The 21,269-nt window shown below is 32.5% G+C and overlaps 1 protein-coding gene across 7 annotated transcripts in view; it reads right to left on the reverse strand.

Moving 5' to 3' along the window:
- Positions 1 to 21,269, reverse strand: part of LRRIQ1 (leucine rich repeats and IQ motif containing 1) — a 104,663-nt gene that overhangs the window by 12,454 nt on the left and 70,940 nt on the right. For 5 of the 7 annotated variants that reach the window (XM_074539652.1, XM_026797617.2, XM_026797609.2 and 2 more), the window contains 3 exons: positions 7,868 to 7,991; positions 6,267 to 6,327; positions 1,340 to 1,460 (listed from right to left, as the gene is read on the reverse strand). In XM_074539652.1, coding sequence (XP_074395753.1) covers positions 1,340 to 1,460; positions 6,267 to 6,327; positions 7,868 to 7,991 — 306 coding nt within the window. Of the gene's footprint in view, positions 1 to 1,339; positions 1,461 to 6,266; positions 6,328 to 7,867; positions 7,992 to 18,155; positions 18,435 to 21,269 lie in introns of those variants that run through there. The other 2 variants (XM_074539653.1, XM_074539654.1) reach the window with 2 other exon arrangements.

The raw sequence follows: 21,269 nt of genomic DNA on the forward strand, positions 1-21,269 counted from the left end.
AATTATTCAAGATACAGACACATTCTATTCTGGATACATGAATACAATGATAATCTTGTCATTGACATCAGTTGTTTAGAGTTATCTCACCTAAATTCAGGATCTTAGCAGTTAGGAATCTCATCTAATTTAAATGGTGTGGCTTCATCACTAGCCAATGGAGAGAAACAAGAAAACTAAGGACACAATTTGTTCTTTTCTAAGATGGCAGGCACAAAGATAGAATTATGGTTTTTTTCCATTGGTACAATTAACTTAGACTACGATGATAAATTTTATGTAATCTAATTTTAGGAATGTAAAAAAAATCAACAAGCACAAACATATTGAGTCACTATATTTTTTGCTTGTGGTGAAGTAATGTAAATAAATCTTCATTCCAAAGTCTTTACAAAGTATGTCAGAAAAATAGAGATTTCAAGTATTTTTACATGTTTTCCTTGAATTTTAATTTTTTAATTGAAAGTGGAAATTTAGTATATATGAAAACATAATCACAAAGTAAATCGAGCAATTTATATATATAAATTATATTAAATACCTGATTACTATTTTGACAACATTTCAAGAAACTTCACTACTTAAAAAGTTTTAGGAATTTTGATAATTTTGCGAAAGTTCTTTAATACAGCTTAAATTTTCCGTAATGTGCTTTTGAGGGGTTTAGGTTTTTATTTATTTGATATAAACATTGCACACAAATAGAAAAATAGAGTATGTCATATTATCAGAAACATATTGAAATTTCTTCAGTTATGTTACACAAAATAAGACAGGAAACAAAATTCTATAATTTTATGACATTCAAGAATTTTTTTTCTGCATATAGAGTCTGTTGTTACCTTCTATGGTATTAGAATGGTAAAAATATAAGGCTTTAAAAGGCTCCTCTAATACTGAGGTGTAGTGAGTTCAGTGGGATCATAAACTACTGCATGACTGGTAATCTAAATGACAGAAATCTCTGCCTTGATTTGTGATATGTGTTCTGGTGCTCAGGTAATAAAATATGCATTTTTCAAAGCTCTTTTGGAAATAAAATAAGAGGAAGATTAAAACCAAATCCTTTTCATACTTAAGTAAAAAGAAAATCTTCTCAAGACAGCCATGAGAAAACCTACGATACATCACAGGGGACTTCCTATTAAAATCACAAGAGGAAAGTCTATTGACACCACAGTTTTTAAACTGAACTGCAGTAAATGTATGAAAAGGCTTTAGACAAAAAAGAAGCAGAAAGATAAGCAGCATGTGTTATTAAGGATTCCAAGCATGCTCAGTTCTACTTAGCATTTTAAAGTGATCTTTAATACTGATATTGAAAAGAACCATAACTTACTTGAGGATCTTGCTGAGTGTCTGTGTGGCAGTTTATTTTTTTCTCTGTTCTCAGTCAAAGCACTTCCACTGGCCATGGAAACAAGGTCTAAATCCATGTCTTCTCTGCTTACAGAGCTTGCCTGGAAGCAGTGGGAGAGAATGTACACAATCATGAAACAAAATATAACATTTTCTGAATGTAGCTCACATTACTCCAAATAAACAAACAGGATCTGTCAAACAACCTTCTTCAAAATGATACCACAATCCTTTTTTGTTGCCTAGGCTGAACAAATGCACTATGTCAAAGCATTTTTGTAAATAAGAGCCGATCTTAAAATTGTGGTTTGTGATCTGAGTCAATGCAACAACAAAAGAAAACATTTTAGTACAGTAATTTTGAAGAAAATCAATCTCGCAGAGGGCTGATGAAACCTTAAACAGCTTAAGATCATTTACTGACCAGTCTATAATTTAAGTTATAGTTGAATGCCAGAGATGTCATATTGGATTATTTCCTCCAATATTTATGCTTTATCCAGGACACGTATCACTTCAATCAGTCATGGGCCCAGTGAGTAATTTAATCTTTTAAGGTTTTTGCTAATTAACCATAACCATCAGACAGCATTTTAATTATACTTTAGGCAAGAGAATTATATTAATTATAAACTTCTGACATCCAGTGGTGGTATGTTTTGACAAGAGGCATGTTACCTGCACACAAATATGACAAAAGAAAAATGAAAATCATGTTTCATTTTAGCATTGCTGTTTTGGGAACATGTAGGGCAAAGTTTAAAAACCAACCGGGAAGATATCTCCCACTGCAAATTGCAGATTGTTATTTTTTGCAGAAACAACTTCACATTTACTGAAGAATGAAACAAAAAGCTATTCAGCAACCAAAGCAGCCTCTAACAATAAAAAGATACTGAGGGTCAGTAATAATGACGGGGAAAAATCAGATACTGCTGATGAGCAGTCTACAAAAATTCCCAGCAATCATGAGTCAGCCGGCTGGAAGTACTGACCATAAGGATTTACTCTTCTAGACTTTGGACCTTCAGAAGTGAAGTCTAGAAGAGCAGATTCAGTCTTTCCTCTCTCTGGGCTGTAGAGATAGATGTCTTTCAGAACTACGTGTCTAACTGGGTATTTCTTTTTTAAAAACAAACTACCAAACAAACTACGGGAAAGGAAAAGACTGCCAGTGGTAATGTCATGAAACTTTTGCCTAACATTGTAGTAGCAAGCCTGCTCAACCAGGTAGCGAGAGACTGGGTCTCAACTCCTTCCTCAGGGGCATAAAGCCCACAGATCTCTTTTTCTCAGCAAAGTGCTGTTACTGTGAAGTTGCAGGCCATTCTGGAGGAGACGATTTCCAGACTTCCTGTTCAAACTACCTCACTGTACCAAAAGCAGCACTGCACCAATGCAGACAGGCTTTGTAGTCGAGTCTAACTTAGAGAACTCAGATGAAATGGAGACCTGTTTCATTTCCTTGTCTTTACTCAGTCACTGTTTAATGTAAAATTCATTAAAAAATCCAAGCACTTTCAAATCAAAACCTCTAAAGATACAGAGATTTTATACTCTTCCTTAGTGATTGCATTCCCTTTGTGTCCGCACAGAAAGTTTATCCCTTGCTTTCTGATGCCTACCTTTTATATGTTTAATGACGAGGAATTTAAAGTTTTGCTTTGCACAGCTAGTCTTTATTATCGCTGTTAACATCAATATTTTATTTTCTCTTCCACAGCAGTGCCAAGCAACTTTGAAAAAAGATGTTTTATCCTGCCAATTGTTTCTATTTTATTGACCTTAATACTTGCAGTTGCTTTAAGCTTGTGAGAGCTTTGTACATTCAAAATCTTTAAATGAAAAACTTTTAGTCTTTTATTGCATTTCAGAAATAATGCAATGATTGTGATGCTCAAAGAGATTCAAACCAATGGAAATAGTCATCCTTATTTCTATCTAACCTGTTTGAACACACTACAAAAGTCTTTTCAATGTTCCAGTTCCCAAAGATTTGTGGCCATGAAGGCACAAATTTTATACCCGTAACATTTCCACTGTATTATTTCCAATCCCTACCATCACAGAAACTAAGCCTTCATCATCTTGTAGACAATGATATTCAGGATTTTATGCTAGACTTTACTATGGCTATCTTATCTCTGATGTAAAGTATTCGTTATTTTTTTTCAAATAAATGTGTTTTCACTCAATTACAGTCAGACTAATAGTTGTATTAATCACTGCAGAAGGTTGTACTAATCACTGGAGAAACCTTAATTTGGCCTTTTAAAGAAGCTGATTGGAAGTCCTCTGAAGCTAATTAAAATCTTCCCTTTTTTGCTTATGATTTAGAACCAGATTTTGGAAGAAATTTAAGATACTGGCACAGTTTTTTCAGACTGTAGTATTAGAATTCCAGCTGTAGTGATCATCATAGTTAACTCTTCAGACTTGCTGCCATTTTTTACTACCACAAACCTTTCTCATTAATTAATTGAAAATTAATATCGATCAGGAGGAATCTTTGCCTTGAACACAGCTTTGCGTCTGTATATTTGTCTATTTCTAGGTAAAATTATCAAGATGTTCTGCCACCTTCAGAGATAAAAGGCATTTTTGAATTCAAGTTACATATAGATGATTGAAGATACTGATCAATAGTGAAGGGGTTAACCGTGTAGGTAACTTAAACTTCACACAAGAAGAATCAGGAAGTCTATCCTACTGGCTATTCCACAAAATCATATTCATTTAAAATAATTTTAACTGTAAACATGCCTTCCTAAGCACTTCAATGGTATTACTAATGAGAAAAATCATCAAAATTACTAAGATTAACATAATAAGGTCTTAGATTTACAGCAGGTTACTACAAAGCAATAATCCCCAGTGAGAAGACTTCATTGTTTATATGTAACCACTGAAATGAAATTTTGTATCCATGAAAACGAAAGTCTCAATTTACTGGAATGTCCACAAATATCATTTAGAAAACCATATGAAACTTTCAGAATGCAGGCTTATGGAACACATAACAAGCAGGGATTGTCTAGCACATGAGAAAACTTCATTGTTTCAATCATATGGCATAGGAATAAACTACTGGAAATGCCCAGGAATGCTATCCTCTCCTAATGCTTCCTCCCTCTCTCTTTGCTTTTAATACATATTTTCCATTTTTTTTCAGTTTACAAGATTTTTTTTTATAATGATTGCAGCTTTTAACTTGATTTTTATCATGATTTCATACTTTTTAAGTAAGCTACTGTGCCAAAACAGTAGGAGCATGTTCACATTTCAACCTTTAAGAGAACTCATATAAATTTTAAAACCAAAATTCTCCAGCCATCTGTGTGTACAAACCACACCATTATTTCACTGCCTGTATAGTACTGCTTTCTGCATTAGAGATACGTTTTATTCTATTTTCTATTTCTTGAACGCTCTATTGCATTTTTCTCTGTATTTCATTCATGTGGAAAAGTTATGTTATTATGTGGCACGGGCTGTGACAATTCCATAACTTTGCCAGTTATGTGGGCACACCACATAATGCTGTTGTGGGATTGCAGCAGTGTTTTGTGGAGAGAACCGCTTAGTGTAAATAACACACAATCTACCTATGTGCACTTATGACAACCAATAATTATATCATATGTAATTTAGATAACATTATTAAATTATGATTTGCTCAAATTACAGCTTTAGACTCCACCTATCAAACCCCACAACAGTCAGTTTGTTCATGATTTCAGCCCTTTAAATTATAGAAAAACTGAAGAATTGGACACATTTGCCAGAGAAAAATATTTGACAAAATCTGTCTTAAAGAAAACAGTAACAGTAATATGTAAGGCTTAAAATTATTATTTTCAAAGGTGAATTTTATGGGAGTTTATGGAATCATTTCCAAAACACGAAAATTGCATAGGTTGTGAAGCTAAAGAAGGAAGAGGCTAGAAGGGGCAAGATTGATCAGAGAACAAAATGAGGCATATGACACATAATCTAACTGGGAAATACTTTTTATGCAATATTTTACATCATGTATATGAGTATGAAATACTAATTCTGCCTAGCTTCTAAAATGTTGCCCCCTTTTTTACACTGCACAAAATTTTATCAATAAGAATATTGCTAATATGGCATTAAAATGTAAAGTCTATATATATAGAAATGAGTGAGTATGCATTGGCCTGGGGGCATCACAACTGCTTGCTACAAAAGGAACTTTTGGGTATCTCTAACACAGTCTTTCAATTTTGTAAATCTTCAAATTGTTAAATTGCTCATATTTCCCCTCCCTCCAACTTACATGACTACTTGTTTCAGAAAATCTGATTTTTTTAAATGCTGCAAAAAGAGTGAATCATGAAAAAAGAAGGAGGCATTTTAAGAGGTAAAGAAATATAAAAAAAGAAATTGTAGGAGTAAGTCTGACTTCATTGAATGTTTTCAATAATGTCAACATATTAATATACAATTTCAACTTACTGTATTTCAATAAATGAAATTGAAAGCATATTAGAATGATTTAGGTATGTTATATACAGAATCTGAGAATATTTAAAGTTGTTTAATTTACAAGCATACACATTTTCAGTAAATAATGTAGCTGGTACTGAACCATATTTAATTTTTTTCAACTTTTTTTGAAAATGCAGATTTAGAAGCTTTAAAAAACACACAGTAGCATTTGATGTCTTAAAAACAAACTCAGTGTCAGATCATGATGCTAGAACCCAAAGCACCTACATGGGGTTTTTTGCTAAAATATTTTATTCTGATCTCCATCAGGGGATGACTCGATTGCCAAACGAGATAACACTACTGAATTATATTAACCAAAAATTATTTTTACACCAAGTAAGGATTGAAAATACCTGAATTCTGCAAAATCCCACAAAGAAACAAATTCTTACCACAAGCTGTACTTGTCTGCTGTCGCATATCGCAGGATCTAACTCGGGCAAAAAACGACAGCTGGGAAAAATGTAGAATAGAAATTTCAGTAACTCCCACTGTACTGGGCTCACTAAAATACCTGCACAGATCCTTTTCAGGAAACAATCTTGCTTAATATTTCGAATAATTTCCTTATTAAGATGTATCAGAGAAATTAATATTAACTGATAAAGTATCAGAGCAATTACTATTAATTTTTTGTACTTGATTTAACAAATAATTAACAATTGTTTATTCAAATGATAGAATATCAAGTCAAACTATTCTAACCAGCATGACTTTTTGTATGTGTTGACACAAATTGTAGAAAAGTCAGTTTTCATATTCCTTTTTGTAGGAATAAAATTTTTTTCAGCTGAAAAAATATATAAGCTGTTCTACATTGTCTACCAATGAAGTGTGAATGGACATCAGTTGGACTTTTGGCACATAAAAAGATGATATCATGATCCTTTAAAAAGTCAGTATAAATACTAGAGCATAGCATACACCTGCAGAGGTAGCACAATAACATTTAAGAAAATTGTTTTATAAATTTCTGTGTCTTACTTTCAAACATTATTACCTGTTGTATTCCACAGTTTTCATTCAATTTAAAAGTCATGGAAATGATCTTAAACAAACACTTTGAGTATTTCTCTATTATGGATCACGACTAAAAGAGAAATATTTCTGCAAATATTTCCTAAGGAACATGTTTTTCGTTTAGTTTCTACAATCACTGATACAAGCAGGATATGCAGCATATTTTTCTGCACAAGATAGAACCATTTGCAGCCCATTTAATTTCAAATATATTTTTTATGAAAATAATGATAAAATTAATATACTAAAACCATTGCTTCCTTACAGACACTTTGTTTGGTTTTCTTAGAGATGCCTGGCATTGTGTCTACTAATGACTTCATTAAGATAACTAATGCCTTATATTGAATTAATGACCAAAATACACTTACTACGTCTTCATGTTAGTTTAGGCAATATGAACCTTTTCCTTAATTGTATTGACATTTTACCTGTTTAATAACCAAAACTGAACACAGAAGGAACATGTTTACAACATTTTAGTACAGTGTAGTATAAAGATGTAAACGCTGGGTTTATGTTTTGAAGACAAAATATAAATACACACTCTTTACCTAAAAAAAAAGTATTTTTTTACTTCCTTAATCAAATCTAACAGTGTAGCTAATGTTACAGTTCATTTAATTATATAAAACCATAATATATATCAATAGCATTATAAAGTATATGATGAATAAGCACTTTTTTCTACACTCTTTTCACTCTAAAACCCACTGCATTGCTGAAGTAAATCTAAGTAGTTATTTATGATAAGATTCTAAACATTTTATAATTTAAATTTCAATGTGAAAGAAGTATCTATACAATGACTACTAAGCCAGTTCTAAAGGGTGCCATATTTGGGACCCGGAAATATGGTGTACCGTCTGCTAGCTGCAAAGCCATGTTTGTTTTAGAACCATTTACTTAGGTTTCACTTTACAAGACAAATTTAAAATAAATAAAAAATCTAATTTAAAGGCGATGACCTCACCACTTTGTATTTCTGGAACTGGGTGCTTCATAATCCAAAAGCTGTTCTTGAAGCCATTGGCATGTGAAGTCTTTTCTCTGTAATTTCTCATCTAAAGTAGCATCCAGCTGAGAAATTTTTTTACCTGGGGAGGAAGAGACATACTCCTATCTTTCACCATTATTTTAAAATACATTTTCTTTAAGATTTCCTAGATAAACTTGGAACCTATGACTTCTTGGAAAAGAAAAAAGGCAATTACTTCATTTTCATGCAGAGTCCAACTATTTAAAATCTCTTCAGATATATTTAAGAAATACTTTTGTATTAGTTTTAATTTCATGGTTTGTTTTCTCTTTTGGGATGTAATATCAGCCTTCTGAATAAATTTATTTTATTGGGAAATGAAGCTATCCTTTGTTATGAAATTAATATAGAAGTATATATTATACATATATTGCTTGTCACAGCTGCCATGATTGTTGCTTATTGTGGTATATCCATAATTAAAATATGCAATAATTTATACTTACAATTCTACTTAGCAATCTGTAAGGTTAAAAAAACAAATCACCATTATATGCAAGAGTCGACACATGGCAATGTCATTACTCTTATCTGTCTTTTACTGATGTGGTCTATTACGACGTTTAAGACATTTTAATGGCAATTTCTGATTTGGATTCCAAAGCAATTGCAACTATGATATCATTTTTCAGAAATTACTACCTACTTTGGATCACAAATGGCATCTAAAGATAGAGAATAAAACAGTGACATTATGGGGAAAAACCCAAAATGTCCAATTCTGGAGATCCTTCAGTTTTTCTGCTGATCCTTCAGATCATTCTGCTGAATAACAGACATGATAAGGAGCATCAGGAAGAGGTTGCCAGAATTGGAAGAGAGCACAGAGGAGCCATCATTGTTGCATGACGACATTCATGGATTAGAATAATTTTTTATTTTCTATCCTCATACATAAACTTTCTAGGTTAAATCTTTTCAGCACCTTTAACTCAGGGCTTTTACGAGACATTTGAAAACTTTTTCCTTTTCTAGTTGATACAAATATTTGGTTTTTTTCTCTTTGATGTCATTTCAGATAACACTGAGTTATCATCCTTTTGCTAATTATTTCTTTTTTTCTTTCAAAGATTCTTCTTTGCTCACTGATACGTCAATATGGCAGGTAGAGAAGGTTTTTAGCAGGAACACTTGAACCAGCAAAGACGGCTTAACATCAGGTCCATTTGCTCACTATGGATGATTTAACTTCCAGTAACTCCAAAGGGATGGCAGGGATGGGGACGGCGATATCAGAAGTGCCAAGTTTTCACTCATGTTTTGACATCATAAACTGAAGTTATAGGACATTCAACAACTCACCTTAGGTACATTAAATGTAGTATTTTTTAAATAAAAATTAAAATTTAAAGTTTATCATTTACTTTGCATAAACTGCAAAAAATGCAGGTTTTGCCTCATTGGCATTTTACCTAGCTTTGCCATCAGCTCATTGCTTTCAAATTCTAGCGCTAAGTTAAAGTATCAAAGCTGCTTATTTCATAGTCTGAAATACAAATGATTTTTGTTTATTTGTCTTAGTATAGGGAGTCTCTATTCAAACCAAATCTATTCCTGAGGCTGAATGTATTCAAGACAAGGTCCTGGTCCAGAATATAAAGTTACATATGTCTTGCTAGTCACTCACAGACTAGAACTTAGGCAGAAGAATTTATCCTTAGTTAATGTAAAGAACTCCCATTTACCACTTTAGAAAGACAGAAAATGAAAATCTTGGATGGACAGTCACTGTATCTATGGAAATGAGAGTGTGAGGGCTGACTAAAAAAGTCAAGCAGTGAATTACTTAATCAGTGCCAAATATTAAAACACTGATAATTACACTGTTCATCAGCTTCCTTTATTAAAGTGGGAACTATTTATATTTTCTAAATTTACGATACTGCCTTCCTGGTTCAGGAGTACAGTCATCTAACCTTTCCATTTTGAAAATTTATAGGTTCCAAGTCCACTGGTATCCTTACAGCTCTTCACTTGAAGACAGATGCTGATATATATAAACAAGACACATTGTGAGTGACCTCCTAGGAGCACTTCATTTGGAGATTAAACCTTCTACATTTGTTCTCCAATGAGGAATAATCTCCCAAGAAAATGTATTTAAGTTTTTTCCTCTCTGTATTTACAGAAAAGTTAGCCCAGTGTTCCTATCTTTCTAAGGATAAATATGTCTTGCAATTAAAATGATTTGTATTATTTATGCATTCACTAAATTGTTTTTATCTTTATCCCTATTAAAAGGGAAATCAATGTAGGGGATAAACCCATATTACAAGTTCATGTCTGAGTCTGTGTGTCAGCAATGGTTGAAAGAAGGTGAACATACAATAAGCTATAATAAAGCTTACAAAAATATAAATACTTCTAACTTGGTAATCTACTTTCCAAAATTATTTTTAATAATTTTACTTAGTTGCAGTTTCATTTTTTGATTTAATTATGTTTGAAACAGAACAGTTTTAATTTAATTATTTTTTATTTTAATGTATTTTTATTTTTCATGCTGATTATTGAAACATAACCAAAACAAAAATGTCATCAAGGTAAAAGTACAAACAAGTTTTCTTCCTTAAAATTATATATGCTATTAGACAGAATATTCTTTCTTGTATAAGTGTTAATAGTCGCTTTTCTTCCTCAAAAGGGCAGATGATCTTCAATAATTTGTTTATAATATTGCAGAAAACTGTATTCTATTTTCTTTAATATCCTTGCTTTTTAAAAGTAGTATCTAGCTGTTTAATTCTTAACAAAAGATAAATCTATGTTATGAATTAAAACACTGCATTATCACTTCTCTATTCCACTTATGAACATCATGTGTTCAAGAATCTGGTGTACCAGTATCATTAACATGCATTTGCTTGGTAGCTTTCTTAAATTAGGACTATGTGTTTTTTAAAAAACCTGGACCTGATTTTGTAGAAGTATTAACACTCATAAAAGTTCCAAAGAGCTGTAAGCTTTCTGCATCTTTGAAATGGATCAGACCCATAATCTTTAATTGTTAAATGCAGACAACTCTAAGACTATCAAAGAAAATAGAAATACATCAAAGAAGGCATCAAAACCCAAATTAATTTCAGAAGTATTTAAAGTATCATACCCTCATTAGATTATCGCTCTAAGACTTCAATCTTTTTGACCTTTTTTTTAACATGACACACATGTTAATAATTTAAGATTGGAATTGTCTTACACTTGGCATTAATACAGTAATGATTTTTAGGTGTTGCCAAATAATCATCCACACAGATACTGTACATTTAGGCCAGATACAATACAGCAGTCAAGGCCACCTACTGGCAATTTCCTACAAAATCTGAGCATCTATATAGGGAGAAAAGCCCTGGCATCTGAAATATCTTTGGAACTGCATATTACAGGAAAGTAACAAATACTTTTCTGGGTCACCAAATCCACATGCAAACCTGTAAGAACCTGAACTTTGATATCAAGAAAAATGTAATCCTTCATCAGTCAAATCTGCTGGGTGTGCTGCGAGACAAGACAACTCATATTCAGTTTAAAAAATGGATGCTATTATGTGCTTTAAATGATACTATCTCCAGGAAATCCATTCAGTGAACTAAAGTAATCTGTGAACTACTTCAGGTGAAGTGCCCTAAATTTCACATGGAGTCAGTTTTCTTTCTTTCCTCCAAGATATGTGATCTTGTGTCCTCAGCTGTAGCTGTCACTGTTAAGAGGACTGAAACACAGCCAAGGACATAGCTTGGCATATGGAAGCTGGAGATTCAAATCTCATCAGGATAAGGGGTACTGAAACCCATGTTCCCCTGTGGTAGGACAAGTGCTGTTAACAAGCCAGCACACAAAAAGAAGGAGGATGGTTACGCAGGGTCAGCATTCAGGAAGAACTCAAGTTCTGTGCCTGGAAAACACCAATCCTGTTGTTATAAATTATAAATTACAGTTATTCCACTCTTCATTGATTCATAATGAAAGGGATGCTAAAGAACCTGATTCAACACAGGATTTTTTTTTTCCAAATCTATTTGTTGATGATGGGAAGATACAAGGCTGAACTTTAATACATCATGCTTCTTGATAAATATATGGAGAAGCTTGCACTGTATTGAATCTTTCAAATCTTGTGTTTAGAAGGTGATTTAAATCACTTCAAACCTTGCTCTATAGGGAATACAATACAAATAAAAGACTAAGAAACTTAAGACCTACAGTGTGAAAGAAGGGCTTGGAAATTCTTCAGCATTCTAAGTTTTCCACCCTTAACAAAATCTGTGACCAGAGTTAATTTTCTCAATATGTATTCTGGAATCGGTGTTCTTAATAAAGGAATTAAGTAGTTCAACTTGTGTATGAAATTATTGTCTATGCTATTAATATATTACATTTTTCTTCTCTGTCAGTATTGTGGCATAAATTACTGGTCAGAAAAATATAATTTGAGGGCATATTTGTATGTGTATGAATGCACAAAATCTAAAAAAACAATGAAATTATTGAGTATTAAAATTATCTACCTTCTGAGGATTTATAATTTCTACTGTCTTCTATACAGTTATATAATGTGTGTATTACAAATTTATAAATTACCTTGAAATCCCAAATCTAAAATCCAACTTTTTAATCTCATTTTTTCCATGTTACAACAACAACAAAAAAGCCTTATTTCTGACACAGTCTGTATAATACACACAGAACAGAAAGTAAGAATGACATGAGTTGTTCCTGCTATTAAGGTAAAAAAGTGAAGTATTTGGAAACAGACAGGAAAACAACAATCATTAAAAAATTACAACCCCCACTGCCCTTCACCCCCAAAACCCACTTGTATACTAGAATGTATGAGAAATGATAGGAATTTTTTTTTTCCACAGAGAACTTAAAAAATTTCTCAGAAGTGCATTTTGTCAGGAGTCCCTGAATATTGCCATCCGTGACACAGCAATCACAACAGGCTCCAAATTTTGGAAAAAGAAAGGTATTTAGAGTGGTCTGTAGCATGCTCACAGGCATTCTGTGAGTACATTTATGGTAGAAATACATATGTGACTCCCAGACAGTCGGCAACATCGTGTGGCAGAAATTGGTACAGAGTTCTTACTGAAACCTATAGCATCCCCAGATGTTTATCTACAGCTCAGGGCTGGAATTTTCAGATAATGGGGTATGTACATTTCCATCTTAAAAACATTTTCTTTTGATATACTAGGGACTTTTAGAAGATATTTTTTCATGTGAGTAACTTCTGACTATATCAACTTCCATCTCTAGGACCAGAATGAATGAAATGAAAATATTTGTAGAAGTGCCTGAGTGAGTTCATAGCTGAATAAAATATGAAATAGAACTGTATCACAAGAATACTACCTCAGGTTATTATCTACATAATTTTTAATGCTTAAAAATGCTTATCAAATACTTTATAAATTATCAATCAATAAGAAGAGTTTTGAAAATGGGAGTGCTGATCAATATACAAGAGAATGTCTTTCAAAGATTATAAAAGCAGCCACTGAAAGGAAAAAAATTAAAAAGAGGTTTTTTTCCTAAAATTTCCTAAAACTTAGCCCTTCTTCTCTTTTTACCAGGTATTTTGCATTTTTTTCAAACTAAAAATAAGGCTTACTATACTACTATTTGATCTACAAACCTCCTTTTCTTCTCTAATGTCTTCCCCAACAAGTTAATGCTATTTTAGCAGTTATCATATTTCAGACTGTGTTTTTTGTATTCTCTCTTTGATGTCTTATTATTAGATTATGCAAAACCAGAATCTTTTAGCTGAGATTCCTACATCGCTGAAAAAGTACAAATTTCAGCTTCTGAATGCAAGGAAAACAGGATTTCATACTTGCACCTTCCCATTATTTTCTGTTTTGCTACATCTTCCTGCCCCTATAGAATACACCACTACTATTTATCTGTCCCTAGCTTACAGTTTAAACTCAACATTTTCTTTTTCCCACATTGAGGCAAATATAAGTCTTATTTCATCCTCAATAGCATACTTTTAAAAGTAATTTTGAAGTTATTTCTCTCTCTCTATTCATATTCCAGTAATATCAAAGAACTTCTTCCAGGATCTCCTGATTACTTAACAAATACAATGCAAACAACCACTCTATACTAAAATGCTCACATCTTCTACTCTTCATGTAACATGGTTTTTATTCCATATTTCCACTTGAATTACTTCATAAGGCTCATTTTCCTAGCACTGACATCAAGACATCATTGAACACTGTTCCTTCCAATCTGACCAACTCTTGCAATTTTTATGGGTTGTTATCACTTTCTGTACTCTATTTACATTAAACACAATTTCTTATTTATCTTCTGTAATTTTGTAACAAACAGCAATTTCACACTGTGATATTTCCTAAGACCTATGACACTTTTCTGCATTGAGGAATAAACTTAGAAAACTATTTCACCTGCTATGTACAGGAAGTTGCCTTACAAGACACTCTTAATTTCAAATTTTTTTGCTAATTTATGACTGTTTGAATATGGAATTGCTTTATGTTTGAAAATCTAAGCTGGTTCTTAAAAAAACCCCAAAAACATCCCTGCCAAAACCAAAAATTAAGAAGCTACAGAGGTGATATGCCATCCACATGCAGAGAAAGAGAAGAGTTCCTGATGTAAACTACTACCAGCATGCTTCAGGATCCACTCAGGCATTTACAAATTCAAAAAGAACATGAAAGACTTGGCAGCACCATACCACACTTGCACATTATTCTTTTGTGTAGTCTTCTATGAACACAGCGTTATGTAGCCTATTGAGTAGCTGCTTCAGCCACTCTGCACAGGCAAATTTCATCAACAGCTCTGCTGAGAAGTGAGTCTGGACACAGCCAAGAGTTACCAAGAGTTCTTTGGATAGTCAAGGCTCTTGAGAAACTGAAGAAATCAAGAGGAGTAAAAACTGTTTTGAAATAGCATGTTCAGCATTTCAGTGCTTAGTTACCCATGAGTAAATGTAAGGTATAACTAAGATGGAGGCAGATTGAGCCTATTTTGTTTATCCTTGGTGCCTACACTCTCACATATTTTCTTGTCTAAAGTTTCAAATCTGCCTAATACACACCCTATCTCTATTTTTTTTCATAAACTCTGGGAACTAATAAACCCCCGAATGATGGATGTTCTCTACTGAATAGAGGAATTTTTACTGTTGAGGAGAAAAATAAATGCATAACATAAAATCCCCTTTTTCACAGAATATTTTGATAGATCCTATTTCTATCCATTCCCACTTCTTAAAATTAAATGACAGAAGCAATAAAGAACTTCAACAAAAGTGTTTTGTTGCTCAGTGATGAAACCGTATTTCCAAGCAAGAAGAGATATCACTTTGTATGTAGTCCAAACCAGAGAAGTATCTTTCTCTAAATTCAATAAACCAAGTAAAATTATTTAAGACATAAGATCTTCCAAAGGAATTCTCAAAATAACAAGTACAAAGGAACATTTTGTAAGAGTGCAGGAGGTCTAACTACTATGTTGTTCACTACAGAGAGGACAAAACCTACACAATACAATCAATTTTATTGAGTGTGACAACCATTAGGGTAGGTTTTGTTTGTAGTGAAGATATTAAAAGTAAAAGAAAGGAACTGAAAAATTCAAATCCAACAAAACTTTTGTTCAAAATAAAAACTGGAGGCTTCTATGTGACAAGAAGACACATATGCTAAGTATTAAAAGGAACAAAAGAACTGTCATTACTCTGGAACAGCATGAATTTAGTCAGTAGCGCTGACTTACATGATATTAATAATTGTCTCATACATTCTATGAATAATTAAAACATGTAATTTCATGTCACAGCTTCAGAATTTTCATTTGAAAAAAGTCTTTATTATATTAACTATTGAGAATACATATTTTTCCTAGAAAGTTATCTGAATAAGAGTAGAACCTCTTTTAAGAACTCATGCTCATCAACACATATGATGTGCTGAAGTACCATGCACAATTGGTACTTATTGCAGAGCAACACTGAAAGTGAAATAATGAAATTATTGTACTAATGTTAATATGTTGTTTAGTTCTGAAAGCCTCTGGATTGATTATCCATTCTATCTATACCCTATACTTAATATATATAGCTGATGGATTAAAATATGACATATTTTTCTATTCAAAAGAGTTTTGTCTTGTTTGAGCAGAACTATTTCTGGCTCAATTTCTGATGCAGACTTGAAATACCTATTGGTATTTGATGAACATAGTGTGACAACAATTCACAGCTCTGTCAGCACAGTAATGTGTAACAGCAGAACTATTCTCCATTGTCAAATACACACACAAAGTCTACACTGAGTGCAAGGCTGCTGTTTAGTTTACTTCATAGCAAAACCAAGAGGTAATATTGAAAATCAGACCTATCATTATGCCAAACATTGTATAAACAAGACTTGATTTAATGTTCATGGAATTAAGTGGGAAAAAAGTCTCAGACTCAGAGTCTTTTCTTTTTCTTAAGACTCTACATCTAAAATTAGTTAATCCCTAATTGCATGTAATTCTTATATATTTATATCCAGCTTAAAAACAACCATAAACATTAGACTTATGAGTGTCTATAAATAAATACAGACATAAAAGTACTAATTCTTCTTATTGAGTTATATTTAATTGGTTGATACTTCATGGAAGACAATAAACAATATGAAATTCCAGTGTCTTGTAGATCTATGAAAAAAAAAACAAAAAACAAAACCCTTCAATTTGTAAAGAAGGTCAGGAAAAAAAAGCAAAAGAAAACCACAATTTGCCTATGAGTTGCCCTAGGTTAATTGTCAATACATATGTCTCGTAGAGCTTAGTATTTGTATAGATTTCTTCATTAATTAAACTGCGATTTTCAGCTGGAAAACACACGAAGACAAACAAGTATCAAAACACTGTATATAATTATAGAGAAATCAACACATATCCCCAGGTATGGAACTGACTTATATTGATTTTGGATCAGTTATAGTTACAATGGCACAGGTTTTCTCTATCCATGCAGAGAAGGTTTGAATGATTTACCTACTGAATGAACAAATCAGTTGAAAAAGGAATAAATTAGATCTGAATCCTCCTGTTCTTTTACAGAATTTTGTTTAGAACTTTATTCAAATTCCTTTTTAGTGGGAAGACGAACACAAACCCCCCAGTTCTATTTGTGAACATAATTTAACTGTCCCTAATCTTGAGTTTAAATGGTTTATGCTTATTGTAGGTGTGTTTAATTTAGTTTCTTTTTACTAAACTTTTCATCTAAACTTGCTACCTACTTGCTACTTGTCATCTAAACTCTCCTCCTACTCACTGTCTTCAAATATGTATTTCTACATACATATATATAAAATTTGTTTGAAAAGGAGGGAACAACCTAAATACGATGATGATTCCAAAAAGGTGAAGTTGCCTCATCTGCATTCTGTTTATATTTGCAATAACTTTTGAGACAGCCATAACTAATTAATTTTGAAGTGGAGTTTGTTTCACCAGTTGTCTACCAACAGGTTAAAATAGTTGTTTGCTTGTAACTTTGCTTGTTTGCCACTGATGATCTAATCTCCTGCCAATAGCACAGGAATTTACAGAGCATTAAGCTCTGATCCAGAGAGCGCGAGTGAAATCCCAGAAATTTCAATTAGGTAGGCAAACCCTCACTTAAGATTAAGGAAATTCAGTAGCTAATCTTACACTATTTACTCCAGAAGAAGGAAAGAGATGATTATATTATGACTTTTAAAACCTTAGAGACTAAATTGAGTTATAAAAAATACATAATCTTACATGAGAATTTGTGTACCAATAAAAAAAAAACCCAACAAAAAAAAAAAAACAAAAAAAAAAAACCAAAAAAAACCAAACCCAAAAACCTGGCCAAACCGAGATTTTACTTGATTTTACTTCACTGTAAACAGTCACTGTCATGAAGAAGGAATAGAATTTCATTGTCAAATTTGAGTGGAAGAAGAAAATACCCATTTTCTGCCTTATATAGAACTTGTTTTATAAGAAAGATCCTGATATAGTTTTCATACAAAATAAACAATTTTAATAAAAATTAATCTCATTGAAAAGGTTAACAGAATTCTTTAAAGTACTTGAAGAAATAAAGAAGTATTAAATGGTAATATTTACAGAAAAATTTTAATGTAACTACAAAAGTAAGCTCAAAGCATTATTTTGTTCAGCAAGATTTTTCTGCTCTTCTGAAAGGATATTTTTTTTAGAAGCCCTAAGTTATGGGTACTGATACAGAGGCTAGGAAAATGGGTACATATCTGCAATGAGAATACAGAAAATGCATGTAAGTAAATACAGAAACTTGTCTGTAACTTGTACCACAGTTCTTGAAACTTTCTTTCAATCTTTAAACTTCTCCATATTCTGGTTCAGTGAATGCAGCAAGGGGCACTAAAATTGGAGAAATATCTGAATAGCATCATCACCCTCAAGGCATCCAGGTCTCAGAACAGACTCTTCTTCAGCATTCTGGCTAGAAGAGGAGGAAAACAGGAGAAAAGAATGCAATGATATAGCAAAATTGTCACTAAACCCAAGATAACTTATTTTCAATGGTATTTAAAATGTTTCAATTCTACTCACCTTCTCCTGGATTCCAAACAGATTCTTCAGCTTTCACCTGACTGGTCCTGGGTCACTACACCTTACAGTGCTCTGAGTGCTCATTAGTACTGCCTTATTGTGAGACTGCACTAATTACATAATGAGAAAAAGAGATTTGCCCCTAATATTTCTATATTGAACAAACATATTTTATGGGAAGTCATAAAAATATAGAACACTCTCATAGGGGAAATAAAATTTTGAAGAAAGAAATTAGCATGATGGATGAATAACACACATGCTTAGTAATTTAGTGAAAGAGTTAGTAACTATCTGTACAAAGATATAAAACCCAAAAATCCCAAGCAGCCATACATGTGAAAGAAACAACCTCTAAAATTTATTCCAAGAAAGATTTTATAAACATTTGCATTTGCAATAAATGAGAGATGTTTGAAAGAGAATTTTGAATTCAGTGCACACAGCTCACACAGTATGACGGCAGCCTATGCAGTGTTTTAGCATATGTAGACCAGACTACAAGTAGAGTCTGACAAAACCTAAGAAGGCAGACCTGGCTAAGAGTCAGGAGTCACGCTTATTAAATTGAACTCTCAGGGGTATCATGCAATCAGAGGTCACAATCGAGGCAACAGAAGCAATGTCACGATATCAGAGAAAGGGCCAATTCAGACCTGCTCCCCGACAGGCACCGAGGTCACGGCTTGCGGCAAATAACTGTATTAAAAGGGAATATTCTCTGCACACTTTTAGAACTGTCATCTGAACAAACAAAGCCAGGTCATTGGTAGGTTAAATCAGAACTTTCTGGCTTACTGGCACATAGCTTCCTTTCTTTTTACATTCACTGCTAATTTCTCAATTACAAAATATACATCAGGTACTAAAGCAAATACTCAGTAAATTTAACTTAAAAATACGCAGTAGAGTTTAAATTCTTCCTTTTTAAAGTCGCATTCTATCTTTCATAAGAGATTACACTGGTCTCTTCATAAAGTGAAAACTGCTGAGCTTGCTGGTTATCAGAAAATAAAAGCATGCATGTGTTTTAGAGAAATACATTTCCACAGTCAGGGTCTTAGTAAGCCTGATGCTCAATTAGAAATCATTGAAAAATACAGTTATTCATGATGAACTTGTTTAATGATGACTATGAAAACGAAGTTCTTTTGTCTGGGTACTTGGATTTCTTTATCTCGTTGTCTGGACTCATTATCTACAACATGCTATAAATGTGCTAATTTATGAAGTTACAATCCAACCATGTTGGATTGGGAACCTGACAATAAACCTGAAAACAGAGAAAAATTCTAGAATGTCATGTAAACAAAATTGTATTCAAAAATACTGTCTTGAAATGCAGCCTTTCTTATCACTATGAAAAAAAATATATAACTGAAAAATTCAGTACTTCTACCTTTCTTATACTCACAAGCCAGATAAAATATCTGCAGTGAATACATCAAACTAGCACAAACCTATGAATTTCCAGAAATTGCTAACATGTTTTGATAAGAATTGAACTGCAAAGTTATGAAATAGGAAAATTTACATTACAGAAATAACACAACATAAAAGTTACATAGGTATCACTGCATGATTGTACATTTTCATTAAAATACTTGAGTTACTTGGAATTCCTTGTAAATTAGGTAGGTCCATAGCACATTCAATTCTGTAATATATGAAATCTATAAAAGCTATTGAACTTTGCTCTAAGAGTTAGTATTGAGCAGCACAAAATTTTAAATTCCTCTATTTCAATTTTAGAGTATTGTTTTGATATTTTGCTTGAAAAATGTATCTGAGCAACAACATTATTAGTTATAGAAACAGAAAGATAATTCAATGTGTGTTTAATATTAAACTTGTGAAAATGGCCTCTTTGGAATGCTGTAGATTTCTGACATCATTAATAATACTAATTCTACACAACACCATAGATCCCATTACAGAATAGGAAAAAAAGAAATTTCTTTAAAGAAAATTTTAATAAATTATATTTTCAAATTAATTAAAAGCTCTGGTGTGAAGGCTTTCCTTTATTTCACCTCTGAAAGTGCTTAGAATAATGCAATTATTAAAATCTACAGCTACAGGAAACATTCCTTTAACTGTGATTTAAAATATGCCATAGATCCCAATTGAAGCAAGATTTGTACCTATAAAATATTTCTAAGGCTACATTATTGTCCTTATTCATCTCATCATACCAAATGGAAATTCTTTTGCAAGAGGAACATTTGTGCAATGTAACATTCATGACACTTTTACAGACAGAGTCCATGGCCTATGTTTGAAAATCATTTGCATAGTAATATGATTTTAGCATTTGAAACAAACATTTTGGAAAGCTCTTTGAATATATCAGAATATGCACTTTTAATGACCTCTTCATTAGCAATTGTCTTTTGAAGTGTAAAAAAATTTATTGGGTACTGTTCAGTGAAAGCAAAGCAAATAAACAAACCACCCCAATACTGACTGCAGTCCCCAGGCATCCAAACATGACAGCAACAAATTCAATAATTACTTTTAACAGGACATGCTAAATACAATTTTTGCAACACTTTATTTTAAAGGAAATTAACCAAACCTATTCTGCCTTTCCCCCTCCAACCAAATCCATTTGGATTTAACTTGTTGCTAAAATTATCTGTCTTTTGCACTCTAAGACCTGGGTCATGACCTTACTTAGGGACAGGAAATAGTTATCAGGTCACTGAATGGTCAAATGAAAAAG

Source organism: Zonotrichia albicollis, chromosome 4, assembly GCF_047830755.1.
Source record: "Zonotrichia albicollis isolate bZonAlb1 chromosome 4, bZonAlb1.hap1, whole genome shotgun sequence".
Lineage (NCBI taxonomy): Eukaryota > Metazoa > Chordata > Aves > Passeriformes > Passerellidae > Zonotrichia > Zonotrichia albicollis.